Source organism: Pseudopipra pipra, chromosome 2 (genome assembly GCF_036250125.1).
Source record: "Pseudopipra pipra isolate bDixPip1 chromosome 2, bDixPip1.hap1, whole genome shotgun sequence".
Lineage (NCBI taxonomy): Eukaryota > Metazoa > Chordata > Aves > Passeriformes > Pipridae > Pseudopipra > Pseudopipra pipra.
Window position 1 is genome coordinate 87,899,119 of NC_087550.1, and position 18,429 is coordinate 87,917,547.

At 41.7% G+C, this 18,429-nt stretch overlaps 2 protein-coding genes across 8 annotated transcripts in view; one reads left to right on the plus strand and one right to left on the minus strand.

The window, feature by feature from the left end:
* Window positions 1-10,980, plus strand: part of EIF5B (eukaryotic translation initiation factor 5B) — a 37,718-nt gene extending 26,738 nt beyond the window's left edge. For both annotated transcript variants that reach the window (XM_064646298.1, XM_064646297.1), the window contains exons 15-24: window positions 1,011-1,142; window positions 1,821-2,003; window positions 2,131-2,292; window positions 4,531-4,662; window positions 5,915-6,046; window positions 6,155-6,231; window positions 6,355-6,519; window positions 7,494-7,632; window positions 8,193-8,354; window positions 9,204-10,980. In XM_064646298.1, the coding sequence (XP_064502368.1) occupies window positions 1,011-1,142; window positions 1,821-2,003; window positions 2,131-2,292; window positions 4,531-4,662; window positions 5,915-6,046; window positions 6,155-6,231; window positions 6,355-6,519; window positions 7,494-7,632; window positions 8,193-8,354; window positions 9,204-9,311 (1,392 nt within the window). In that variant the 3' untranslated portion in view covers window positions 9,312-10,980. The remainder of the gene's footprint in view (window positions 1-1,010; window positions 1,143-1,820; window positions 2,004-2,130; window positions 2,293-4,530; window positions 4,663-5,914; window positions 6,047-6,154; window positions 6,232-6,354; window positions 6,520-7,493; window positions 7,633-8,192; window positions 8,355-9,203) is intronic.
* REV1 (REV1 DNA directed polymerase) overlaps window positions 1-18,429 on the minus strand; it is a 70,513-nt gene that overhangs the window by 1,746 nt on the left and 50,338 nt on the right. For 3 of the 6 annotated variants that reach the window (XM_064646288.1, XM_064646287.1, XM_064646292.1), the window contains 6 exons: window positions 17,645-17,753; window positions 16,379-16,590; window positions 16,050-16,209; window positions 15,104-15,206; window positions 13,505-13,571; window positions 2,531-2,828 (listed from right to left, as the gene is read on the minus strand). In XM_064646288.1, the coding sequence (XP_064502358.1) occupies window positions 2,751-2,828; window positions 13,505-13,571; window positions 15,104-15,206; window positions 16,050-16,209; window positions 16,379-16,590; window positions 17,645-17,753 (729 nt within the window). In that variant the 3' untranslated portion in view covers window positions 2,531-2,750. Of the gene's footprint in view, window positions 1-2,530; window positions 2,829-13,150; window positions 13,572-15,103; window positions 15,207-16,049; window positions 16,210-16,378; window positions 16,591-17,644; window positions 17,754-18,429 lie in introns of those variants that run through there. The other 3 variants (XM_064646290.1, XM_064646289.1, XM_064646291.1) reach the window with 2 other exon arrangements.

Sequence of the window (18,429 nt, forward strand, 5' to 3'; positions counted from 1 at the left end):
TGAACATATAGATGAATTATATATGTGGAAATTACTCGTGTCCAATGACTTTGGAAGCCATCTGAGATGCTGACAGAGAACTGTCAGAACTATTCATGTGCAGTGTAAAAATTGCTGTATACTTCAAAAAATGAAAGGAGTATTAAGATTGAAGGTGGTTGAGGAGGCCATTATCTCATTGCTGAAAACAGCTACTTTTTTAAAAGAACCCAAACAACCTACTGGATGGAGAGGTGTTAAGGCCTTATGGCAGAATAGTAGAGAGTTCAGTCTCAGTTAGACATGAAGACCCAAATACGTTTCACTGCTGTCACAGGCCTACAGTGAACCTGAGATTAGATAGCTGAAAGTTCTTGCATTTCAAGTTATAATTGTATTTATTTGACTAGGTTATAATCTGTTTTCTTAAGATGTACTTTTGATTTTGTACAAATGTAATAGTTTCTTGGACTAAGTCGGTCCTGCTTTGGAAACTTACTTAGGGGAGTGTTTCTTAAGTACACAGTCATGTCTTTTGAACAACTCACTGTCGTCCCTTTTCTGTAGCAACACAGGAAATGGTCCAAATTCAATAATAAGTTTTAAAAGTTCTATGTAAAACTAGTACAGTCTCTTTTTTGGGGGAAAAAACCCAACACCTCTTGATTTTGGAGTTGTTTTGGGTGTTTTGTGAAGCTATACATGGCTCTCTTTCTTCTGAATGTTTAAGATAAAACTTGATGTAATTAATGCATATAAACCTTTTCCATATGAACCTAGATTATTATAGCTTGAATTTTTAAAACCTGAAGTAGTATTGCTATTCTAAAATGATGTCTGACTTCGGGTAAATACACAAACAGAGCTAAATATAGCAGCTAAAGCAAATAAAAAAGATTTAATTTGATTACTGGAGCAGATATATGGCTGGCTAAGTTGGTTGGTAAAGTATTTCTCACCGATAATGTGGCATAAGCATAAAGATGCCCTTTAGTAAGCTGCGTAAGATGACCTACTGCTGTATTTTCAAGATTGATAGGTTATATGACTGGAAAAAAAGTCCAGACACAGATGTAGCTGTCACCTTAAAGAAGCAGAAGAAGAATACGAAAGATGAATTCGAAGAACGTGCAAAAGCTATCATAGTAGAATTTGCAAAACAGGTAGGTTGGAATATTCAAGGTTCTTTGCTTAACAAAGTGATAGTAAATGGGGTGGGTGGGTGGTGTGGTTTGTGTGTGTGTGTTTGTTTTGGGGTTGTGCATGTTTTTTATTTTGTTTTGTTTTTTCCCTCTTCCACAAAACAACTTAGAATATCAAAAGAAAACTGTTGCATCTCCTCTGACACATTGGTGTTTACCTCTCATAAAACAAACTCCATTGTTGTTACATTAATCCGTTTTTAACTGCTTCATCCTTAAAAGTGTTAGTTTGGAGAAAAGTAGCTAATTGCTGTGCATGGTCAGTGGAGTCATGAATAGCAGATGAAGTTTTATGTCCCTGTTCTTCTTCTTTTTGGGAATAGCCCAAGAGAGTCTCATCTGTCTCTTTTTCCTTTGGATGCTGGCAGGGTATGAATCACATCAGTTCTCGGAACGTCTTTTGTTGATGACATACAGTGCTGTGTAGTGCTAGATGGGCTAATTAGCTTTGTAGAGTTATCCACACTGCTTCCAAGTGTGGATTGAGGATTCATGTTCCATAGCATACTGTCAGTAACAGTGTTGGTTTTTTACATTGGCCTTTAAAAAAATGCAGTGGTACTTGACTCGGGCTGAATGTTTCTGTTAATACTGATACGTATATGCTTTTCCCTGTGTAACTGTTAATCCTGATTTCAGGGCTTGAACGCTGCCTTGTTTTATGAGAATAAGGATCCCCGCACTTTTGTTTCTCTTGTACCTACCTCTGCTCACACAGGGGATGGCATGGGAAGCCTGATAGCTCTTCTTGTGGAGCTCACGCAAACAATGCTGACTAAGAGGCTGGCTGAGTGTCAGGAGCTGAGAGCTCAAGTCATGGAGGTAATTCAGCAGCTCTTCCTTGAAATTCATACAGAAATTTCTCCCTTCCCCGCCTCTTTCTTTCTGGTAAAAAATTGTATGTTTGAAGTCCTTAAATAGGGAGTAACTTTTTTCCCCTTTCATTCAGGTTAAAGCTCTGCCAGGCATGGGCACTACCATAGATGTTATTCTGATTAATGGACGCCTGAAAGAAGGAGACACCATTATTGTTCCTGGAGTAGAAGGTCCTATAGTGACTCAGATTAGAGGTCTTCTGCTACCTCCTCCTATGAAGGAGCTACGAGTTAAGGTATGGCAGCTGGTTTTAGTGTACTGGCATTTAAAACCAGGAAAAAATAAATCAAGCTTTATGAAAAATGAGAATGTAGTAGAGTTCAGCTATATTAGCAGTATCTAAAGGTGGCTTCAAGGGAAAGAGCACACATCTGGTGTTTTTCTGTGAATGTACTTGTATGTACCTATTGGGGTGTGTGTGTTGTTACGATAGTGGCAAAGAAAAGGATCAAGGAATTATCTTGCAGTGAGGATTAGGATGTGCATGCTTTAATAAGGGATTTGAGCATGTAGCTACATGTGAGAGGGAGATACCCATCTTAAATGGAAACTGGAGTGTACTGGTACAGTGACTTCTGAGTTCAACTTACATCATTAGTGAAAATGGTTTTTTTAGTAACAAAAATCATATACACTTAGGTTTGAGAAAAGCGAACAAGTGAGTTTCTGGGGTTGGTTGGTGAGTGGCAGTGATCAGGACTTCTGCAGAATCTGAAGCCTCTTGGCATTTTTAAGAGTTGTTGGAAGTTTTGCTGCCTTAGTCTTAATAGCCTGAGGAGAGACACTGAAATAAAGAGGTGACACAGAAACAAAAGGCTATAAATAAATTGATAAATATATTAAGATTGATTTCAAACATGATTAAAAGAGCTGCTCTGATTTTTCCTGCTTAAAAGTATCTGGACAGATTTTGTTTAAGGCAAAAAACTCCATACAGATAACCTAGGTGAATGTAATAGGATAGGCCTTAAAGGTTTGGTTCAGAGGTGTAAAACTAGTGTCCCTGCAGACCACTGTAGTCCTTGGTGTTTAATCTAGTTCCATCCTGCAAATGTAGATACTCTTGTAAGTAATACTAATAATTGCGGGGCCCTGGGTTGACGTTGGTGTTCTCCTTCTGCTGTGAGATTGTTGTTGCCTCAGAGGTGCTGAAGGATGCAGTATTGGTGCTGAGGTGGAATCCAAGCAAGATCCTCTTGACCTGCTTTAAGTAGAAAGACAAGCCCTTCTTTCCGCTTGGCCGGCTTATCGGCTGTGGGGTGGGACAGTTGCCTTGGCAAATCTAAGGCTTCCTGCTCTGGGGCGCAGCTTTACAGTAATACCTTGGCTACAGAGGGACAAAAGGGAAATGGATGTTTATGCTTAGGTTTTGTTCTCTGCTTGGTTGGAAGCTGGTGAATGTTCTTCTACCATGAGGAATGAATTGAAAGCGTTTCCACCCATTTGCTTCCCTTTATTTGAAAGCAGAAGATGAACTGGTGTGTGAAACTCCTAGGGACTCCATGGTTTTTTTGGGGACTGAATAGCAACGTAACGTAACAGGTTCCCATCAACAACATCTTCAGATGATTTTCTGTCCTTTGGTGGGAGATGGAGCACAGGGTATCAGCATCATGATGAACACTGGATTTGGGAACTAGAGCTGGGCAAGTAGATCCAGGGTAGCTGTTGGGTTTTTTTGAAGCAGACAGTGAGAATGCATTTTGATTCAGCTTGTTAATGCAGAATTGTCATCCTTGAAATAAGACCACATTTTGGGGTGGAGGGCTAAAGAATAGAGGCTTGCAGGAACAAAGTGCTTCCTGAGGAAGGAAGCTGCCTTGCAGTTATAAGAAAAGGATTGGACATGTAAACAAAAGAAATGAAGAAACAAACCAGAAAATACTTCCAACATCGATTTAGAGATCTTCAGAAATAACTGGTTTTGTCGTGCCTTGGGGCCATGCCCTGAGTGTGGAGAGATCTTCAAGGTTCCCCTGGATGGGGAGGAGCACCTGGGAAACTGAGCATGGAACTATGCTGGAAAAGAGGCCTTTAGTGGGAGAGCGAGACAGCTCTTCCTGCACAAGAACTTGGGCTGTGTATCAGCTAAGCTTTAGTGCTTTTGTTGAGGTGTTGGCATCTTCCCCTCACTTCGCTATGGGTTTATTAGCGAGTAGCTGCCTATTGCTGCTTGCACTTTTCTAGCCTATGTTTATCTTTGGCCCCGTTCTCTGTTTTTAGAGGATTTCCCTGTGCCCTGCCCCTCTTAGCAGTGGTGCAGGAGTATCTGAAGGGAGAGGAGCGTGCAGACAGGAACATGCAAATGCAAAGCAGAGACAGTCACTGATGAAAGATGGGAGGTGCTGGACTTCAGTGTCATGCTCTTGGCCGTGCTTGTGGGTTGCAGTTTCTTCAGCTGCTCAGCACTGTGTTGTGTTGCTGTGCTCCATTAACTTGAACTCTTTGCTAGTGTGTATAATCTCTTTTTCAGAACCAATATGAGAAGCACAAAGAAGTTGTTGCTGCTCAAGGTGTGAAGATTCTTGGGAAAGATTTGGAAAAAACGTTGGCTGGTTTGCCACTGCTTGTAGCTTATAAAGAGGATGAAGTCCCAGTCCTCAAGGTGAGGTGGCTAATGTTGAAGTACAACACACTGAGGGTAACTTGAGTTCTCTGGTGATGAAACTCATTCAAATGTTGAGGGCTCAGTACACAAGTAACTGGCTTTTTTGGTTCCTTTAAAAACTGCTGTAACGTGCTGTAGCCTTGTGCCCATGTGAAGCTTTAGTGATGAGATGTCTTTAGTGTCTTGACCATTAGCTTTTTCCCTGATATTTTGCTGAGGTGTCTCTGCTGGTAGAATGAGATGTGAAAACAAGTATCATGGCATAGTTTGACTGTTAATTACTGATTTTGTATTTATAGTAATTTCTGCATATATTCTAATTACATTATATTAGGTACGTATCTGCTAGTAGAGTTCTTTAAACTGTCATAATTGCAAAGCTGATTTAAGACTCGCGTAATTTCTTTTCTGACTTAAAAAGTTGTGGAGAGGATGTAGCTATCCTAAAACCAAAATTGTGGTGAGATGCTACTGTTCTCCAAAGGCAGAAAATTATTTTGAAATTACTAACACACAAGGTTTTTTACTTTTAACCGTAGTTTTACTTTAGTCTTCTGTCTACTTATTTGTGCCTCTAAAGGGACATTAAACTTTTTGGATGTCGAAACACAGACCTAGTTGCTGGGTACATCCAAGAACGTATATAAAGTGTACTGCTAGGAGTAGATCCGTGGTGGCCTCAAGTAAATGGCAACACCCATTTATCTGCCAGAGGAAGAGATGGAAGTGCTTGGGTTTAAAAGGCATGGGCTCTGAAAAATGTGATTTTGACTCCTCTGAAAGCAGCAAAATGGCCTTGCTGCTCTTGCATCCGGTTTTGTACCCAGGCCTAAAGAGAGTTCAGGGTCCTTTCCAGCTCATGGCTTTAGGAGTCAGCTTTTCCTATTAATCCTCAGGCAGCCACAGGTATCAGCACACACAGTGTTTGCTCAGCCCTGCCAGCAGACAGGGAGAGCGATGTGCATTCTGCAGACTCCCAAGATGGGCATTTGCTCTGTTTTATATGATCACCTTCTTGCAAAATCCTCAGGTCTAGTTCAGCTCAGGCTTTTCTAATGCCAGAAACAATCACAGTGTCTCACAGGGCTCTGTATGACTTACACTGCAAGTCTGAGTTGGTACCTATCAGTATGGCTGTTACATACTTTCACCAGCTCATGAACAGGAAGATTTTGTATCCTGAGGCATAAATAGCAAGAGAACTAAAATTTCCTTTTTCTCTCTTTTATTTTTTTTTTTTCTTCTAAAGGATGAACTAATACATGAACTGAAGCAAACACTGAATGCAATCAAATTAGAAGAGAAAGGTGTTTATGTCCAGGCTTCTACTTTAGGCTCTTTAGAGGCATTACTTGAATTTCTCAAAACGTCAGAAGTGCCAGTAAGTACTTCTGTGCTGTATCTGATGCTGTTGGTTCTGTGTTTTAGTCACTGTTTCCTTTTGACTTGGCAAGTTTAGTGACTGGATTTATGTGGCTTTCTTCAACAGTATTCAGGAATTAATATAGGTCCTGTCCATAAAAAAGATGTTATGAAGGCATCAGTTATGTTGGAGCATGACCCACAGTAAGTAACTTTACTTTACTCTGTTGATAAACGTGCGGTGGTGCTGCAGGAAGGCCCAGTGCCCTCCTTAGCTCTGGTTCTGTGCTCTGTCTGGTAACCTGTTGGACTCACTCTTCCCCACAGGTATGCCGTCATTCTGGCATTCGACGTGAGGATTGAACGGGATGCACAGGAAATGGCTGATAGTTTAGGAGTGCGTATCTTTAGTGCTGAAATAATTTATCATTTATTTGATGCCTTCACAAAGTATAGGCAAGACTACAAAAAACAGAAACAAGAGGAATTCAAGTAAGTATGAGCAGTCATATTCTGGATGCTTCCCAAGTTTTGTTGCTTATTTTAGTATACATGAAACTGCATTTTACCTCTTGTTTCCTTGTTATTACTTAGTGATGGGAAGGGAGGGGAGGGTAGAACTATAAATTTTCAAGAATTCAGCGCTCCAGACTAACTCTGTTTACATCTGGGTTAGGCACAGTAGGGTGAGAGCTGTGAAAGCTGTGCAGCAGGTACAAGATTCAGCTAGAACTGTTATGTAACATGGAGTGTTTTTATTAAGGTTTGCTTTCTATACTTGGCTTCTGTTCCTAATTTCTGACAGATGGGTTAGCCTTGCAGACTAAGAAAATAAAACTGAAAGGATTTGGATTCTATTGTCTTATATTTATGCAATTCCAGTGTAGAGGGCTTCATTCTGACTGCAGTAACATGAATATGCAATCATTTAAGGATTTATAGGGACCCAAAATAAATTTTTGGAATCGTGTGTCATTGGGTGATCCTCAGTAAACTAAGACAGTCAAAATAAATTAAAATGTATTTCATTTCATATTGATCCCAATTTGAGTTTGTATACTTCAGCATTTAAATGTATTTGTTCACTTTACAAACAAAAATCTTGAAATTTTTTGAATCCTTGTGATGGGTTAAGGCAGCAGTATTTCTATTCCTGTGCTCTTCTGCAGTTGTTATTATACTGTAAAATTCCTACTCCTTCAGTCGTGGTCTAAGTTGAGCGCCCAAGCCTGTTAAAGTAAAATCCATGCCAGCCATGCTTGATTATTGTTCCCTGTAGTTCTTGAAGATCAACTATTGACTGGAATTAACAAGTTTGGAAAAGAGATTTTTTCCTGCTTGATTTTTTTTCCCAAGTGACACTCTTAGAATAAATGCCCAAGAATTGTGGGAGAAGGCAGAGCTGTTAATGCTACATACACTGTTCCAGTCTCTCCTTCCAAGTGCCTTTTCTTGTCATCTTCCAGGCATATAGCAGTGTTTCCATGCAAGTTGAAAATCCTCCCTCAGTTCATTTTCAACTCTCGTGACCCAATAGTGATGGGTGTTGTTGTGGAGGCCGGCCAGGTGAAGCAGGGGACTCCCATGTGTGTACCCAGCAAAAATGTAAGTAAGCACCTCTTCCCAGGGGATGTTTGATCCACCTGGTAATTCCTGAGATGAGGCACCGTGGAATGTTTGCGCGCCTTTCCCCAGTGTGCAGATTTCTGGTAGGAGATGAGGTTCAGACTTGAAGATCAGATCTCTCTTCTGGGGATCAAGGACCTAATTGCTCTCTGCCAGCAGAGTTGAGCCCTGCAGCTGGACACAGGAAGTGTGGCTGGAAGGTACCTGCCTGAGAGCCGTCCTCCTTCCCCACTGCCAGTGCTGTGCTCGAGTAACGAGCACAGCTGACTTCCCCCCTACTTAGCTACCAGGAATGACAACTCCCACCTCCTTGAGATAACCAGTTGATATCCCAGATGAGCTATGGGTGGTTGATGTTGCTGCCCTTTTTGGTACGAAGCACTTGCTGTGCCATGTTTTGCTTTGCCCACGCTGAGGCGGCAGCTCCACCAGTGCTGTGCTTCCTGCAGCAAGTCTGTGTGTATAAACGGGAGTTTAGGGAAGGGTGTGTGCACAGGGGGTTTGTGGATGTGTCTTACAGCTGCTTCATTGCATTACAGTTTGTTGAAATTGGAATAGTTACAAGCATTGAAATAAACCATAAACCAGTGGATGTTGCAAAGAAAGGCCAAGAAGTGTGTGTTAAAATAGAACCTATTCCCGGGGAATCACCTAAAATGTATGGACGACATTTTGAAGCAACAGATATCCTCGTCAGTAAGGTAAGAGCAATCTCTTTTTGGAGAGGGCTTAGGACAGAGTGGCAGCTTGCTTGAAGTGGAACTGTTGCATGAAGCCTAAAAAACATGCAAGGAGCTTCCTCTTGGAGACTGACAGACACTTGGAACACAGTATGTGTGTGGCATCATTCAGCCCAGTTCCCTGTAGCCTTAGTTTGAGGTCTGCAGTGGTGTCCCTGGAGAGGCCCGAAGGAGTGATGGGCTGCAGCTGAAATACCTTGTAGCTCCCAGCACCCAAGAGGGTAAAATGCTACACTCGCTGTTCGCACATTGTCCGTAGCTGGTGCTCAGCCGTCCCCCAGAGCATCACAGCTGGTGTTGGGAATTGTGCAATAAATAGCTGCCCTAATTCTGGAACACTGGACTTGGATGGGGAGATGATCACTTGTTCAGTCTTTTGCTGTTGGATGCAAAGCCACAGCTCTCCCCACTCCCAACTGCTTTAGTCACTGTGTTTTAAGACACCCCCTGCCACACACACATGCTGGAGGCATGTGCCCACAAATGAGGGGTGAGTAGGGCCTGGGATAGGGGGTGCTGGTCCTGTGGGCCCTGGTAGAAGCAGGAGACCTCTCCAGTTCTTGCCTTACTGCATAAGGGTGCGATTGTCCATCTGCAGAGACAGACCACATAAGGGATGTGATGAGAAGAGAAATGAAGGGAAATGAATGGGATGGTCATACAGCTGATCAGTGGCAAACCTGGGATTAGAACAAGCTGGCCTGCTGTGCAGACTGATGCCCTTTCTTCAGATTGTTTCCAATGTACTAAAACTGCCTTTAATACACTTGCATATGTGCGTTTCTGATGAGATTGTCTTGTGTGTTACAGATCAGTCGTCAGTCCATCGATGCTCTGAAGGACTGGTTCAGGGATGAGATGCAGAAGTCTGACTGGCAGCTTATAGTAGAACTGAAGAAAGTGTTTGAAATCATCTAGATAACTTTTTACAGCAACGGGGAGGCAGGAATAAATGCACTCTTCCTGTTCTAAAAAAGTTACCAACAAAGTCGTATATTAAAGACAGTGTTGGATATATGTTTGGGAGGAAAATATGTGGGTAAAATGTTTTCCATGAGAAACCAAGAAATTTACACTGGTTTGACAGTGGTCAATTTACATGTTCCCATGGTTCCAATGTGCCTGTTCACCTCTCCTACTGCCCTTCCTAATACTGGCTGCTGTTTTAAAGTTTGCCCTTCCTTCTCTCACACCTTCCTTCCACCCTTTGTCCCTCCCTCTCTCCAAAATAAAATAAATTGAATTTTTATTACAGAACTAAAGCTCTTTCACTTTTCTACTGATGAGAGCAGTACTGCAGTATTTGATTAACCAAGCTTCTGCAGACTTTGTGATTCTCGGGACATTTTTGATGTAAGAAGTACTTCTTTATTTATGCATACCTCTTCCCTTGACTTTCTTTTCCAACATTCTGCTTTGTGCCTATAGAAATTTTTTTAAATAGAAAATTAGGCAGTTGGATATCTCTGTATTTGCTTTGTGTGAAACAATGTTGTAAAGCATAGCTGCCCACCTTTTACTGCTTGTACAGTTCATGGAAGTCAACCTGTAATCATTATAATGCAGAGCCACAAATAAAGGAGATGGACAGAGTGTAGCCCATTTGTTTTACAGTTTGCTTCAATAATCACAGTTTCACTCCATGGGCTGTGGCAGATGTGGAAAGGTCAGGAGGGGCCCTCTTGCCTCTCTCTGCTTGGCAAAATGGTGGAGGCGCATTCCAGCAAAGGCATCTCTTCCTCTGGCTGCACTTCCCCTGCAGTGTGTGCAGGGTGCTGATGTCAGCGGTCCTGAAGCACTGGAGTGGCAGGCCAGGTGTTTAGCACGGCACAACTCCCGGAGGAGTTCAGGGCTGGCATCTCTTCTCCAGCTGCTGCTCAGAGCGGTGTCAGTACCTGTGAACAGCTGCCTGCCAGGGAGCTGCGCCTTGGGATGCTGCATCAGAGCTGTTGGGGCATCTGACACCGTGGGACTGAACCAGCTCCGAACTGGATGATGTTTGTCATGACCAGGAGTCAGCCTGTAATCCCAGCATCTTCCTACTTTACCTTCCCCTCTACCATCCTGCTGGATGACAGCTTGATGTATTCCTATGCAGGCTGGCTGTGGGTATCTTTCAGCTCACGGTGACCGGAGCAAAACAAGCGCTCTTCAAAAGCACAAACTGAAACAAAATCAAGAAGGATCTTTCACACAGCCGAGATTTTTAGCATTTAAGATATTCACAAGAGTTTAACTTGCAACAAGCAGTTTGATCAGATTTCTTCTGTCACTTAGATTACTTTTTTTGTTGGAAAAATCTGATTGTTATAATTGGGATTGTGTGGACTCCATTACAAAGGAACATTTAATAACTCACCTCCTTTGCAAATGGAATTTAATTTACCAGAATTTTTTTTTTGTTAGACTTCAAACTTGCCATTGAAAAGGATGTTTTCAATATGGTTGGTGTGTGGTGCAAATTCCCGTCGCTGGGTGAACAGAATTATCAGAGGGAGAAGACTGCATTTATTTAATTGTTAACATTTGCAAACTATGCAATCATGAAAACTACACTAATAAAGTTCTTAAAAACATAGATGTCAAACACTGTGGTCTCGATGTATTCTTGATTGGTTCCTCAAAGGTAGAAGGGTGTTGTTCCCACAGGTAAAAATTCTGGGAAAAAGACTGTGCTACTTTGGTGGCTTCCTGCTGGGGAACTTAATAAAATATGTAAAATACCTTCACTAAAAGACTTAAGGAAGCAGATGACTGTTGTTATATTTAAGGGCTTGGAACAGGGATCACAAAGAAAGAAAGTATAACTACAGCTATCCTGACTTAGCATTACGTAACTGTCTTTTAAAGATGGGACTCTGAAAGACCTAAACTAGAAACTAATGGAAACTTAGATAACTTGATTTAGATAATGTAGACATGTATCTGCAAATCGATGCAAGTGTTTATATACATGGATCAGATCCCCCCAGCCTTCCCAAGGCTGAACAGTCCCAGCTCTCAGCCTCTCCTGGTATTATGGAAGAAGCTCCACTCCCTTAGGCACCTTTGTGGCCTGTGTTGGGATTGCTTTGTATGTCCAAGTCTCTTGTACTGAGGAAGCAACACTGGACACACACCAGTGCTGAGCAGAGTGGAACAATCTCTTCCCTTGGCTTCCTGGAGATGTTGTTTCCCATGCATCCTCGGAGGCTCTCAGCTGCCTTTGGTGCAAGGGACTTTTGCCATCCCAGACAACCCCAGGGCCTTACATGCTGAGCTGTTCTCCAGCACCTGGCCCCCAGTGCTGGAGGTGGCTCCTCCCTGGGAGCAGAACCTAGCACTTCTCTTTGCTGAACTTCACAGGGTTCCAGCAGCCTGTTGGTCTCCAGAAGCAGCACCCCCTGCTCTGTCATATCGGCCCATCTTGTGTCATCAGCAAACGTGCTGAGGGTGCCCTGCCCCACCATCCAGGTCACTGACAAAGATGATGAGTAAGACTGACCTAGTGCTGACTATGGGCACCACTTGGGCCTGGCCTCTAATGGACTTTGTGCCCTGACCACCATGCTGGGGCCTGCCTGCCCAGGTAGTTTTCAATCCACTTCTCTCTCTCTCCAGCCTGTACTTCATCAGCTTGTCCATGAGGATGTTACAGGAGATCTTATGAAAAGCCTTACTGAAGTCAAGGGAAATGACATTCTGCTCTTCCCTCATCCATCACTTGGCTGTAGAAGGCTGCCAGGTTGGTACCTCTCCCCATGTGCTTTACCAGGAAGCCACAGGCACAACCTGAAGCTAAAAGCTGCTGTCACTCCTGTAACCTGTGCTGCAGCCAGTGATGTGACTGCAGTGGCCTCTGCTCCAGCTGCACTGTCAACTGCAGCTAATCTGAGTGCAGCAGCTCCTGCTCTGTGCTAGGGGAGATGCTTCCAACTAAGCCAGTGGTGCAAATCCTGCTCCTGCTCCAGTTTGCATTCCAGCTCTCAATTCTACACCCAGGTGGTCCCCCACACCTTGAGGACTATGTTGGATACTTCTCCACAGCTCTATCATTTCTTAAGAAAATGAAGAGATTTTTCCTACCACCCAGGTTTTCTTCAAGTGGTCTTCATTCTTTCCAGGCACCTGAACAGCCTTGCTTCAACATACCGGGCCAAATACAACTGTACGAGGTTGGTGCACACCTGGCAAAAGAAGACTTGCCCAAAACACAACCTGCAGAGACGCAAACACCCCCCCTACCAGGGACACAAGAGCTGGGGCAATTTATTTCACTTCTGCTACTCACTACAACCTATTTTGCAGTGTTGCAGAAAAGAAACACTGGCTGGGAAGAACTGTGGTATTCTCTAAGTGGCTCTGTCTTGAGCAGGAGCAAGGCAGCAGACAGATGCAGCTTAAACAGTGCTCCAGGTCAGCCATTCCCTCGCTCCTTCGCAGGGCTGCTTTTGGGTGCCTTGTTCTCTCAGAAGCACATGTGCCCAGAGGCTTCAGCAGACACTGTGTGCTTTGGGAGTGGCTGGGCCACTCTGCTTTGAGTCTTTGAAGGATGAAACTGAAAATGAACTAATATTCTTCCCTCAGCTTAAAATCTGTAATAAAGTCAGTGTAAAAGAAACAAAACGTGGCCAGGTGCACGTACAGCAGCCTCCTCCACATGTCAAGGCAGTACCTCTGTGCAGAACTTTGTGAAATTAATCAAAGCTGCAGCTTCAATAAAAGGAATTCACTATATTCAAACTGAAGCATCACAAAATAGAATCAGTACAAAAATATACATACAGTTCTTTATTAAACAACTGTAAACACTTCACTGTAAAAATCCATAAAACTTTATAAACAAACATTTTGTAAATAGATTCTATACTACAATAAAAGAATTTTAACACAATTATTTACATGCAATACTGACAAATTTGGCACTTTCTGAAAAGAAATGTACAAAACACTTTTTTGTTTAAAAAGAAATTTGAAATTATAAAAACTCAGGGCATTACTATCATGCACTTTGCAAATACCTCACAAGCACTTATGGCACAGCTAGCAGAGAGCTCCAGGCTCTCATCAAGCTCTTTACTACAAGTTCAGATAACTTTTAATGTGCTTCCGTAAGTTTGTTGTAAAACTACCTGAACATTGTCAAGAATGAAGTCAAATGCCATATTCCAAACTGATTCCACAGATGACTGCATTAACCTGAAAGAAGAAGAGAGTGAAAATTACCATTACAGAACCAGTCTTTTTTACAATCAGCTTTGGTCTTCACAAGGTCATAGCAGTTCACCACGAATGGTATTTTCATTCAATTCTGGTAAAGCCCTCCCTATTTAAATACACCAAGTCTCACATAATGCCACAGACTCCTCTGCCACCCATTGGTGAAATTTCTGGTGTGGGCAGTGTCACAGCAGGTTGTAAACACTCACATGTGGCAGTGCTGTGATCGGGTGACCTTCCACCAACTTCATACTGGAGATCAGAAATTACAGGCTTCTGGACCCTCATCTTTCCTTCCTCATTCCAAGACAGAAATGCTATTTCTCTTTTTCCAACAAATGCCAAGAGCGATGGACTCAATTAAATAACAGGTTTTGGGGGCACTAATACAGTGTTTACTGCTAAGAACAGAACCAAATCATGGAGGCCCATGGAGAGCTAAGAGTTACCTCTATGACTCAGCTGCCACTAGAAGCACATTAAGGAAATGCCCAAGGAAAACAAAGTAGCTCTGCACTCTCAAAATCTCCTTCTAGATCACTACATTGCAGGACAGCAGAGGGTTCCTACATTTAGAGCTTTAGAGGACGTAACATTGGTATCATATGGACAAGTGCACATCATCCACCTCCTGATTCCTTCTCCTACACTTATTACAGGGCCTTGCAGAGACACGCTGCCATCGGTACAGAGCCCATATACAGGGACCAGGAATGGGACGTGATGCTTTCTGAAGAGTTTTATAAAGAATTTACTATACAACATTCATAAAACAGTTCATTGCACTGTGTGTTTTGCATTTTCTAGGGCCTAAAGACTTCCCCATAATACAAAAGCCTGGTGAAGTTTCTACACTGCTGTAGTCTTTTAGGTATTGATTATTCTGTGAAATATATATTTTTCAGATCTAAAACACAGAAAGCTGAGCTCCACAGTTAAGCACCAGTTAGTAAGCAAGTCATAAACACAATTTGGGCCTCTTGACTCATGGGAAGAGTAATAACAGCATAATAACTACGTAACAGGAATCAATTCAATAAGTTGGAGGTGAGACAGGATCTGGATACAGAAAGAGAATGAAGTCAGGTCTAAGGTGCCATGAAAAATTAATGAAAACAGGATGAAAAAAAGGGACAATGCTGATGGAAACTACATCCTGTGTCTAGAAACAAAAGACTTGCCCAGAGAGAAGTTAGGGATGCCCCATCCCTGCAAGTGTTGAAGGCCAGACTGGATGGGGCTTTGAACAACCTGGTTTGGTGGAAGGCATCCTTGTCCATGGCAGGTGGTTGGAACTAGATAATCTCTAAGGCCCCTTCCAACTCAAACCACTCTGTGACTCTAAGAAATACTACTAAGTGCTACCCCAGTTTTTAAATAAAATTTAAGCTTAAAACATTTACACTCATCAGTGGAATGTCCAATGGGCTTGTGGCCTCACAGTGAAGCATCTAGTGTATAAATATTAAAAAAACAGTCTAAAATGTCACAAGTACTAGCAATGAAGTTACCTTTTCATGTATTTAACAACCAGATCTAACTTTTCCAAATCTTTTTCTTCTATTAGATCAGTACAATACTTCACAACCTGTAGAATGTCTTCTTCCATAGGATCTGTAATACAAAATCATTAAAAAAAATGAGATCTTTTGTCTAAGTATACTCAAAACATAATCATAGAATAATAGGAATAAGACAGAAAGAAATTCTGCACTGTCAGGGCCTCAGGGGCCAACCTAACAATTGCTGTATTCCCACATGACTCCCCAACATCAGAAGTTGTGCACATCACAGGACTGCAAGATCCTGAAATATCTGTCTTGTAGACATCTTTTTCTTCAGTCTGAACAACTGTCAGCCAAGCTAGCACTAACCAAAGGGAAAAGAGACTGGGATTTAGAATGGAGTGGTTGTTTTGAAACTTTTAGAATTATAATGTCCAGGGTACTAAGGTCAGATTTCCCAAGATATAAAGGAGTTATTTGTTTCACATAATGTTAAAATTCAAATCACAATGTAGCAACAGTGTTACACTTTGGCACTTCCCTTTTTTCCTAGAGTTCTTACCAGCATTTATTTTGAGAAAAAAACAACCCTGCATTCCTTTGCTTCTAAAATTACATTTTCATAGAAGAGGAATTTCCTTTCAAGAGGTTTCATCCCAGTGGTTGTAATACACGTGAAAAAAAAGGAAAACCTCCAACACAAGTAATATCAAGGCATAAGACACATGGGTTAAAGAGGGAGCATGCAAATTTTCATGATGTTAAGCAAGACACAGGAGCTGGCAGGACCACAGAGTAACAACTGACAGAAAGAATCAAGTTCCTCCAGGACTTCCAAGGCAGTAAGATTTCAAGATTACCGGGAAAAAAAAGGAAGAAAGTACAACAAGTCTACTAAAAGTAGTTTTCCTTGTGTTGTATGCAAGATTACCACTAGTGTGACACCCCGCACCTGAAATAGTTGTGATCCATTCCTTCAGCAATGCCTTCACATCATTGAATTCCACAGCTCCAGCAAGGTTTGGTGCTTGAGGCCTAAACGAACCTGGCTGCTGGTGAGTCTGCAGAGCTGAGGGGCCTGAAGAATCTGAAGTTGATGGAACTGCTTCTGGCTGTTCCAAACATAAAAGTTGATAATGCTCTGACAAATATGGTAAAACCATGTATATATACACAGATAATTGTCTAGTAAGGAATCCAGTAAAGGACACCAGCTGCATTTGTGAACATGAACTAAGTCTAAAGAAGCACACACAGCTTCACTGTTAGTGCGGAAAGTACCTGAGCAGCAGTTCCTTCTTGTTTCAAGAAACCATCTATTAGCTTCTGTGGGCTTCCAGATGTAGCTGGCATGTTTTTTGCAGGGCTACCAACATGTTTGTTTTTCAGAGGACTCTGAATCTTTTTTACAGGACTGACTGGATTTTTTTTCCGTATTTTTTTCTTATTTTTCACAGTTGTATGCTTCAGGTTTAAGAAAGGATTTTTTGACACTGAAAAACACAGGAATAGTCAGTGGTTGACACATTTAAAATTTAACACTTTTCCATTGAAAGGGGAACTCTGTATTTTCCACAAAAATCTAACGATCACTTGGGAGAAAACAACCTAGATAAAGCAACCTTAACATTCACATGCCATTCCAAATCCTGGCAATGTTTTAAGTATTTGAAAAACACTGCTAGACATTACTGTACTCAGAGGATACTCAGCTATTTGTAAGCCTTTCAATATGGAGCACTGCAGTACTGCAATACAAGCAGCTGTTGAAATCTGAAGTCTATTGGACAAATTGCCTCACCTCACTCAGAGCACTGTCCCACCAGCGGTTTATCAGCAAAGCCAGCAGTGTAGAGCTCCTTCCCCAGTGCTTTTATGAGAGTTCATGAAGGAAACTGCTCTCATTCCATCATACTCACATATCTGTACTAGTTCACTGGCTATGAAATCAAGGTGTTATTATAATAATGCAGTATTTAACTGGCAATGAACCCAATGACATTTCAACCTATTTTATGAGAAAGCAAGTTCACAGGGCATTAATCTTATTTCTTTCTACTGATTTGAAAAAGGAGACCTGGATGATCAGCTCAGAGTAAACCTGACTATCAGACACATGGTGTGATGTAGCCTATCTCTCGCTGCCCAAAACCCATACCAGTGCTTTCGGTTCCAGAGAACCATGAGAACGCTCTCTGAACACAGTTTAACTAACGTAGGTACTGAAGATGCAATACTTTAAATCACAAGACATATCAAGTTTAGATTCTATTCTGAAACATATGGCTGTGGCCAAGTAGTGCCACGGTCCCCATGAATTGAATTAATTACGCATTTGAGTAAAGCTGGGCATCTGTTTGCAAACTGAGACCACAGCTGGTTGTAACTGACAGTCTGTCAAAAATAAATACAGAAATTCAATTGAACACAGCATCTTCACAGAAGCTTTCTTTAGTTCTATTTTCCAGTTTATTTTTTAGGGTTGTGTAACTGTTTGAATAGTAACCAACTCCTACACAAGACTGCCGTGCAACTATATATTCTCACCAAAAGTGTTAGCAGGTTGCTGCTCAGATTGCTTTTGCCTTTGATCATAGGCATCTTTCAGCTCTGCTTGCAATTCAGCAGGTAGTGCAGCAAAAACCTCGGGGTCCACCTGAACAGGAACAAAAGATTCATTTGATTATTTTAATAGTGAGCAGCACTGTTTGCTTCTCTCTAGGTCACTCACGTGAGAAAGGTATTTACATTTTATGCCAAGTAAACGAGATATAACTGAAACACTGTAAAACATGTTGTACACTTTCTTTGTATGTTTTACTTTGTAAAAGCAACCATTTTTTCCATCTAATATTACTCTACTTTAATTATTTCATAAAATTACTCTTAAGGGCCTCTAATACTCTAACCATTTTACCTACTGATACTGTATTAACAGCACGTTTAAGCCTAACTCAAAGAACGCTCCATTCAAATTTCAAAACACAAACACTGTGACAATGAGACTTTTGTTCCTCCTCTTCTTTTGATACTTCTGTTTCCTGGAAGCTGCTACACAATTCAAAATATTCTTGGAAATAGTCTCACTTCTTTAAGGATAGAAAAAGCCAAGTCCAGCTATGTCTTTAACTAGCACAAAGAAGGTTTAATTGCTTTCTCCTACAGTTGTCTATCCCTTGTTTGACTAATAAAGCCACAGTCCCTTGCAATTGTCCCAGGGACTTGAATTCTAGGCAGGAAATAGTTTGTTGCCAATTGCCAGACACACTCATATGGACAAAACAAAATTTATTGTATTATCAGTTATCTTTCATCACTGTGTGTCTGAAGGA